The sequence below is a fragment of the Polypterus senegalus genome, chromosome 6 (genome assembly GCF_016835505.1).
Source record: "Polypterus senegalus isolate Bchr_013 chromosome 6, ASM1683550v1, whole genome shotgun sequence".
NCBI lineage: Eukaryota > Metazoa > Chordata > Cladistia > Polypteriformes > Polypteridae > Polypterus > Polypterus senegalus.
Window position 1 is genome coordinate 188,780,394 of NC_053159.1, and position 9,853 is coordinate 188,790,246.

General features: G+C 49.9%; 1 protein-coding gene across 4 annotated transcripts in view; it reads left to right on the forward strand.

Moving 5' to 3' along the window:
* Positions 1-639, forward strand: part of pde1a (phosphodiesterase 1A, calmodulin-dependent) — a 477,351-nt gene extending 476,712 nt beyond the window's left edge. For all 4 annotated transcript variants that reach the window (XM_039757737.1, XM_039757738.1, XM_039757739.1 and 1 more), the window contains one exon: positions 474-639. In XM_039757737.1, coding sequence (XP_039613671.1) covers positions 474-523 — 50 coding nt within the window. In that variant the 3' untranslated portion in view covers positions 524-639. The remainder of the gene's footprint in view (positions 1-473) is intronic.
* Positions 640-9,853: the final 9,214 nt, after the last annotated feature.

Genomic DNA, 9,853 nt, shown 5'->3' on the forward strand with positions numbered 1-9,853 from the left:
ACCTCAGGCGACGGCGATGGAAGCGTGTAGGGCAGGAGGCATGAGAAGGCGACTGTGGCTGTCCAGCCATGACGACGCACTGGGGAGTCAGCGCCTCGGATGGTTTTGGATATGGATTTTAACGTATTTATCTGCACTGTACTATATTTGTTATTTGGACAGCACTGATGAAATACACGTATGTGTCCTCATTTTGCTGGCCCATCTCGGTTTACGACTATCGGTGGTCTCGGGCAGCTGCTTCTTACTGGGGTGTTCACTGGCTTGGCCATCACACACAGGGAGTCTCTGCCAAAGTGAGGCAAAGGTGGACTAAAACAAGGGCAACATCCTCCTGTGGGGTTTTGCTTCAATCCTGGAAAGCGTTGCTAAGGGGCCACAAGTGTCGTGAATTTTTTTTTCCCCCTAGAAGTTGCTTTATTTTTAACCCGTCTTCTCTTTCTTTTTTTCTCTCCCTTTTGTTTTATTTGCAGTCGAGAAACAATCATCTGGAAGTACCGAGGACCAAGATGGGAAATCTTAGGGGCAGCCATGAGGGCACAGGCGGCTGCTCCGACCCTTCGGCCTCAACGTCCTCCTCTGAAATGATTTTTATGTATCGTTATTTATTAAAGATGTCGGGTTTCCCTTTGCAGTGCAGTCTGGTCACTTGTGGTGTTTTGTGTTTTCCTGAAACTCACAGGTGTGGACAGAACTGGACAGTGGAGTCACATATGATATTAAAGCTCAGAATGGGCCCCAGATCTCCATCCCCCCACAGAGGCCACCTTACTGAGAACTGAACCCAAACCGCAACACACAGCTGAGACCGGCCAAGTGACAAAGTGACATGAACGCAGATATCAAGGGGACTGCGGAAAGTGGACACCGTGTCTCGGACTTCAGGTAGACCCTCCAGCTTCACACAAGTGCCTGAGCTACAAACTGATCTCAGGCCTGAACATCAAAGCGAGAACTCGGACTAAACACTGATGGAAAAGCCGTAGTGGGAACTGAGAACCGAACCCCACCATCCCAAACTCTACACACAGCGATGGGCCCGTGGGCTGACACAGACATGGTGACCTACCTGAGAACTGAACCCTGGTGCACAGTGCCCAGCCTGAGTGCTCAACCCCTGCAGGTCCACAGCTGAGGATCAATGCCAGGTCTCCATCTCCAGACTGAGGGTACGCTAACTGAGAATTGAACCCCAAATGCCAACTGCAGTGCACTGACTGGGCTGAGAGGTCAGTGTGGGGAGCAGGCACTGGTTTAGCGCCCACCACATAATGAAACAGCCCAGGGTCCTGGTTGGCAACCCCCTATGCAGACACACGGTCCAGTCCCAAAACCCTTACCCCATCCCCCTATCTGCCAGAGGAAGGTGTTATGTGGGGGTCTCCTTGGCCTGGTCCAGCCACTCAGGTCCTCAACAATGAGGGTCCTGTGAGGTGAATTAACCTCGGGTAATCGGGCCACATGGCCGTAGTGTCGTAACTGACGCTCCCTCACAATGCAGGTCATGTGCCTCATTCGGGACTCCATGAGCAACACAAACTCAAACCAGTGGGACCCAAGGACTCTCAGAGGAGACACACATGAAGGAGTCCAGTCTTCATCTCAGGTCACTGGAGAGCGTCCATGTCTCGCAAACAGGAAGCACCAGGACTCTAAAGACGTGGACCTTCGTCCTTATACAGAGACCTCATGACCCCCATGCTCTCCCAATCCATCTGCTGACTTCACAGGAAGAGTCACGAGAGACATGAATGTCACTGCTAAGGTAAGTAAACCTCTCGATGACAAGGTCGACACTCTCTCCGCAGACAGACACACTGCTGATGGCCATGCCTAAGAGGTCATTAAAGGCCTGGATGGTTTTTATCAGGACACTCATTAAGCCCAGACCCTCAGACCCCTCACTCAGTCTCTCGAGACCCCTGATCAGAGCCTCCATTGGCACCACAAAGACCACAGCATCATCACCAAAGTCAAGATCCGTGAATCAATCTTCACCAACAGAAGCCCCCCAGCCACTGGACTGAAAGCTGAGCCTAATTCCCAAATTCCACAGAAACAGTGGAAACGGAGTCCAGATCTGAGACCACCCACCAATGGTGAGCGTGCTGAGAACTGAACTGAGGAGCCAACCTCAACACACAGCAACCAGAAAGAGAGCCGAACTCGGGGGTCCAAGCTTCATATTCGCGACAACGCTGGGAATCGAGCCCAGAACTCAAACTCCACACAGGTGGTAACTATGGTGAGGACTGAACTCAAGTCTCAAACTTCACACACACACACACACACACAGGGTCATGTTGACAATTGAGCCCAGCGCCCAAGGAGTGACTAAGCTGAGATTTGATCCCACATCTCAAACTTGAACCCCAATGTCCAGCTAAATTGAAAGCCACACCGAGAACTGGACCCCCCCGTCCCAAACTCAACACACAGAGATGGGCCCAAAAGCTGAACCAACGTGCCAAACTCCAGAGCCGTGGTGACCACACTGAGAACTGAGCCCTGGTCCTCAACTCAACACACACTCACAATGAGGGCTCAGCCCAGGACCCCAAGTCTCATATGGTGGTAAAGCTGAGAATGGGCCCCAGATCTCCACTTCCATACCGGTGGTACACTTACTGGGAGTCAACCCCACGTCTTAAACTACACACACACAGAGGACCAGGCTGACGAATGAACTCAGGACCCCAGCTTCACACAATGACCATATGGAGAACTGATCCCAGACCTGAAACGTGAACCCAGATGCCCGGCTAACCACGGATGGAAAGCCACACTGAGAACTGAACCCCAGGTCCACAACTCAACACACACACACACACACACACACAATGAGGGCTCAGCCCAGAACCCCAAGTCTCATATGGTGTGTGACAACTGTAGCGGGCGTAGCAGCCACTCATCCCGACACAGACAGATGCAGGTGGCACGCTGATCAAAGCACAAATGTTTTCTTTTATTTGCCTTCTCCCTTTCCCACGGGCACAACAGCTAAACACAATTCTTTTCCTCTCCTCTTTTCTTCTCCTTTGTCTCCCTCTTCCCCGAGTGGTCTCTGCTGGCTCCTTTTATAGCCCACCCCGAAGTGCTCCAGGTGCTTGTTGCCCCTCTTCCAGCTGCACTTCCGAGTGTAGTGGAAGAACTGTCCACACGGGCTCTGGAGCAGCTGCAGTGCCCCCGGTGGCAACCCCCCAGAACCCCACCACCCACACACACCTTGGATCCTAATAGGGCTGTAGACAACTTCATCTCCCATGAAACTCTGCGGGAGTTCAAGGCACCACTGCAGCCAATGGGGGGCTGCCATCTAGTGTCAAAGGGGAGGCACTGCTCTGCCAATGCTTGCTGCCCGAGTCCTCTCAGTAAAGAAGCATCCTGGCCAGGTAAGGACCCCCGGGCGTCTGTGACAGGTGTAAAAGCTGAAAATGGGCCCCAGATCTCCACTTCCATACCGGTGGTATGCTTACTGAGAGTCAAACCCACGTCTTAAACTACACACAGACAGAGGACCACGCTGACGAATGAACTCTGGACCCCAGCTTCACACGATGCCCAAGTGGAGAACTGATCCCAGATCTCAAACTTGAACTCAGATGCCAGGGTCAAACTCAACACACAGTGATGGGCCCAAAAGCTGAACCAACGTGCCAAACTCTAGAGCTGTGGTGACCACACCGAGAACTGAACCCCCTGCTCCACAACTCAACACACACACAGTGTGAACCCAAGACCCCAGCTGAGATTTGAACCCACATCTCAAACTTGATCCCAGATCTTAAGCTCCAAAGAGAGTCGAACTCATGTCCCAAATTGCACATGCAGCGACGGGGCTGAGGGGTGAGCCAAAATCTCAAACTCCATTGACACAGTGGCCATGTTGGAAATCGAAACCAGGACCCCAGCCTGACACAGAGAGACCAACCTTTGAGCTGATCTCAGAACTCAGACTACACACGCATGGAAAGCCACATCGAGAACTGAACGTGGGTCCCAAACTCAACATGCAGTGATGGGTCCAAAGGCTGAACCAACGTGCCAAACTCCAGAGCCGTGGTGACCACACAGAACTGAGCCCTGGTCCACAACTCAACACACACTCACAATGAGGACTCAGTCCAGGACCCCAAGTCTCATATGGTGATAAAGCCGAGAATGGGCCCCAGATCTCCACTTCCATACCGGTGGTACGCTTACTGGGAGTCAACCCCACGTCTTAAACTACACACACACAGAGGACCAGGCTGACGAATGAACTCAGGACCCCAGCTTCACACAATGACCATATGGAGAACTGATCCCAGACCTCAAATGTGAACCCAGATGCATACTGGGAACTGAACCAGTGGTGGGAACTGCTAAATCGCAAATGACAGAGAAATTGCAGCCATGCTGAAAACTGGACCCTGGTCCAAAAACTCCACAGACACACAGAGGGTCGTGCTGACAATGAAACCCAGGACCCCGGCCGCACAGAGTCACCAAGCTGAGAATGGACCCCCAGAGCTTGAACTCCAACCTCAAGCTATACACAGATGATCACCATACTGAGACCCGAAGTCAGATGGCAACCTCAGCGTAGTGCCAGAGTGACATGAAGGCAGATACCAAGAGGACAGCAGAAGGTGGGCACCTGGTGCCAGACTGCATTCAGACCTCGGGTTCTTAACAGTCTGCCATGGCTTCTGTTGACGGCCTCGTTGTATAAACAGGGTGCCCTCTGGCGGCCATAAAGCTACCAGCTCTGTCACTGTGTGATGGTTAAAGTGACCCGACTGTGCACGGCTCATACTGTCAAAAAATGGGGAAAGAGTCGTGCTGCACTTGGAAAACACCCTGATAAAAAGGCACTATAAAAACGAGAAGGGTGCTGACTGAGTGGGCTGCCATGCCCAAGCCATCCTAATATGAAAAAAAAATGCACTGTGCAGCACGGTGGCACAGTGGGTAGCGCTGCTGCCTCGCAGTAAGGAGACCCTTAGGGGTTCACTTCCCGGGTCCTCCCTGCGTGGAGTTTGCATGTTCTCCCCGTGTCTGCGTGGGTTTCCTCCCACAGTCCAAAGACATGCAGGTCAGGTGGACTGGCGATCCTCAATTGCCCCTACTCTGTGCTTTGTGTGTGTGCCCTGTGGTGGGCTGGCACCTTGCCCAGGATTTGTTCCTGCCTTGCACACTGTGCTGGCTGGGATTGGCTTCAGCAGACCCTGTGTTAGGATATAGCGGGTTGGATGGATGGATGAATCGAAATGCACTGCACCTGTAAAGGATGGGGAAAAGGCGCTATATAGACTATAAGGCTACAGGCCTACTCCTCACCACTCTCACACTTCCGATGCTTGGAGCAAGTTGCTTCACCTGCCAGTTATCTAAATGTAAAAAAATAATAATAATAAAAACTGCTGTATACTTATAAAGCACATTTTAAGAAGGCGCTATATAAATCCCAGGACTGCAGGTCCAGTGCAAACTCCTGCCACACCTGCCAGGTCTCAATTTAAGTAAAGAAGTTCAAACAACTGACTGACGTTAAAGCACCTTAGGACAGAGAGAGAGAGTGGCAAGGCGCTATATACATTTAGACCTTACTGGCTGCACAAATTGTCACGCTGCAGAAAAGGCGCTATATAGGATCACAGGGTCGATGGCTTTGCTTCCACCATCTGCTACTAAAATTAAGTTTGCACAGGTCCCTTTATTGCCATCCCTGACACTCGGGGAGTCTGGGCAACTAATGCATTGTGGGACACTGTGGAAAGGCGCTATATAACATGGATGTCTTCCAGTTTATTACTATCGCTGCCTGATATTGTTCCACTCAGTGAGTCACTAGCCCTGCTTGTGGCCACTCTGTTGAAATATTAGTGAACCTTCACAATAGAAAGGCGCTATATAGAATGGCGAGGTTGCTTCTTCAGGTTCCCACCATCTTATAGATCTGGAGTGAGTGACTTCACCTGCCTTTGTTCACACTAAGTTAAATCAAACATCGATGAGCTGAAATATTCTGACCATCTGTCTCCGTCCCACCAACGCGTGGCCTCTACAAGACCCCCAAAGGCGTCCAGTGGTATCAGCAGATCTTCTAACTCCATGGGGGCTCCACAGATCGGTTGTGTTATTCCAGGACATGACTGGTTGGATTGAGATCTGTGGAATTTGGAGGCCACTGCATCGCCTTGAACTCCTCCTTGTGATCCTCCAACCATTCCTGAACATGTCACACAGTGCGGGAGGTCACATCATCCTTGTCAAAGATGTCACTTGTATCGGGAAACACCACTGCCATGAGGAGGATGGCCTGGTCTGCAGAGGCATCTAGGTAAGGTGGTACACGACCAATTAGTGTCCACATGAAAGGCCGGACCCAGGGCTTCCCAGTAGGACGCGTCCGAAAGCATCAGACTCCCTCCAGTGGCACACTGCACCTTAGTGCCACCTCTTCTCCAGGTAAATGTCACATGATGCCCCCGATTCAGCACAAAATGAGCTTCATCAGACCAGGCGGCCTCCTTCCATCGATCCAAGGTCCAATTTGATTGCAGGGGATCTTCACAGTGCGGTCACTCTTCGTGACCTGTGGCCAACAAAAGGAAACGTCCGTCACACGAAACAGAAAGAAAGCTGCAAAGAGGTGACAGCTACTGCTTAACTGAAGACTGAGTGCCGTATACAATTCAGCAAAAACTATTTTGTTTCATGAATCAGCAGCACTTTTGTAGAAAAACTTAAAAAAATCAAAAATCCAAACATTTTATTAACATTTCTGCTTACAGACAGCGCTACTAAAAACAGTTTGAAAGGATTTGTGACCAGGCAGGCCAAGGACAGCCATGCAGCTCTGCTCTACCAACAAGTGTGGGCTGAGTAAGCAAAATGGCTACTTATGGGGTCAGAGGGCAATCACCATAGCAACCAATCATAATCATGAAGGCATAGCACCACTAGATGGCACTCCTAACAACCACCAGATGTGAACATGAGGAAATATAACCACTAGGTGGCACCACGGATGATTCATTTAAACCTCTTCTTTATCCTGCCGGTCCGGAGCATTCAAGCTGCTGCATTCCTATCATTTAGGTTGCTCTGATAGATTTATTAGAAAATCGTAAAACACTACAAGCTGTTATGTGCCCAGAAATCACAAAGAGCTAATAATTAAAAAAAAAATTCAAATTATGATACTGGTAGCCTAACAAATTGTGGAACTTAGTGCGTCTCTCTTGCTCCCTCATGTGGGGCTTACTCAAGGTCGTCTCCCTGATGATCCATGCTTTGAATCTGCCAGGGGTCTTCCCAAGTGGCTCTGATGGCCTTTTCTCCTCCTGTGACCGCCAGATTAACAGATTGAAAAGCTGAGCAGCTCTAATTACCGATACTTTCTATCTGCTCCATCATAGCCCTCAGACACACACTCACACACAGACACACACACACTCTGCTCGGCTATTCAGAAGAGCTCCTCCCCTTCTGGCACCCCTCCCTCTCTCTCTGTTTTTTACTCTCTCCCCTCAGGCTCCGCCCCATTCAGATATCATCTCTCTCTCTCTCTCTCTCTGTCTCTCTCTCTCGCTCCCTCAGGCTCCGCCCCATTCAGATATCATCTCTCTCTCTCTGTTGCTCCCTCAGGCTCCGCCCCATTCATATATCATCTTTCTCTCTCTCTCGCTCCCTCAGGCTCCGCCCCATTCAGATATCATCTCTCTCTCTCTCTCTCTCTCTCTCTCGCTCCCTCAGGCTCCGCCCCATTCAGATGTCATCTCTCTCTCTCTCTCTCTTGCTCCCTCAGGCTCCGCCCCATTCAGATATCATCTCTCTCTCTCTCGCTCCCTCAGGCTCCACCCCATTCAGATATCATCTCTCTCTCTCTCTCGCTCCCTCAGGCTCCGCCCCATTCAGATATCATCTCTCTCTCTCTCTCGCTCCCTCAGGCTCCGCCCCATTCAGATATCATCTCTCTCTCTCTCTCTCTCTTGCTCCCTCAGGCTCCGCCCCATTCAGATATCATCTCTCTCTCTCTCTCTCTCGCTCCCTCAGGCTCCACCCCATTCAGATATCATCTCTCTCTCTCTCTCGCTCGCTCCCTCAGGCTCCACCCCATTCAGATATCATCTCTCTCTCTCTCTCGCTCCCTCAGGCTCCACCCCATTCAGATATCATCTCTCTCTCTCTCTCTCTCTTTCACACACTCACACATTTTCTCTCAATTTCTCCCTTTCTGAGGCTACTCGTTCAAATCCCGCTACTGACTCGGTGTGACCCTGAGGAAGTCACCTCACCTGTCTCTGCTCCAACTGGAAAACCAAAAGAAACTAAATGGATCTCAACTGTTATAAGTCACCTTGGATAAAGGGGTCAGCTAAAATAAGGAAAAACATTTTAAGAAAAGTGTGTGAAGAAACTCCCTGCTGCTGTCCTGATTACAACGTCGGGCTGTGCGCTGGTGACTGTCACATGAAGGACGTGTGCTACATCAGCACAGCAGTGGACACTTTCCTAATGTACAACATGTTTCTGTTAGATGTGATAACATTTTTTGTTAACCTTTGAGGCTCATTTTTGGGGGGTTAACATAACAGTAAAGAGATTAAAACACACATTGCTGAAATATCCAAAAAATGGTATAAAATTAAGAAATTCTGTAAATATGCAGAATAATCCGACACTCTTTGCTCCGTTTATTTCAAGTATGATTGACTGCTGCAGTGTGTCACTCACTGGCTGTTCAAGTTGTTCTTTCTGCAGCTTTCCTTTCATTCAAATGGCTGCTGCAAGAATCCTTACAAAAACTACAAACACATAACCCCTGTCCTCACACCCTTACACTGGCTTCCAATTAAATTCGGGGTTCATTTCCAAATCCTCCTTTCAACATATAAAGCTTTAAATGGCGGAGGTCCAGCTTACTCATCATGACTTACTAACCTGAGTGCACATTAAGATCTCAAGATGCTCCTGGGATTAATAAAATGGGGTGGGTTTCGAGCTTTTAGTTACAGGACCCCCTAAACTGTGGAGTGGTCTGCCTGCTGCTATAAAAGATTCCCTTCAGCCTTATCTTTCAAGTCCTGGCTGAAGACTCACTAGTTCAGTTTAGCACACCCTGACTAGAGCTGCTGGTTAACTGTGCGGACAGCATCTTATATTAATAGAAATGTCCATTGTGTTTCTCTTCTCGCCATCTGGACTTGGTGCCCACTGCTCCACTGCCAAGCTGTTCTCTTGCCTATGGAAAGGCCACCTCAGATACTGGCAGCATCAGAATCACCGCATTCGGTCATCACATTGGATGGCATGTGCAGAGTTTACTAGAGAGCGACTTGGAGGGGGTGGAAGCCCCCAGTCAGAAGAGATCTCCAGGACTCTGACGATGTCTCTGGACCCCCAGAGGTTCATTTTCCCCATTAAAGCTGTTGACTGAGTTTTTGTTCTCCTCTCCTCCGTTGTCAACTGGCCATAGTCAACAATTAAAGTCAAGGATGGACAATGGACCAGGAGGCCATTATAGTGGATGGTCAGGATTCTATATTCCGTCTCAGCCATGAGGATAGCATGGGATGTACGCATGGTGTACGAAATGGATGGACTGGGGTCCCAACATCTCCCTTACCCAGCTAACTGGGTCATTACAACAGAAGGACTTTAGAAATGGTGGAGCATCCCATTCAAGATGTTTCATTTACTCTTTCTCCATCGGTATTTCAAAAGAAGCAAAGGACACTGGGAGACCACCTTCCCATTGCATGTAGTTCCCCAGTACACCATGTGGCAGCGCCACTCTTAGCGAGCCCCATCTGGATACCCACAGGGCAGCATGGGAGTTGTGGTTCCATAGGGCTGCAGTGCT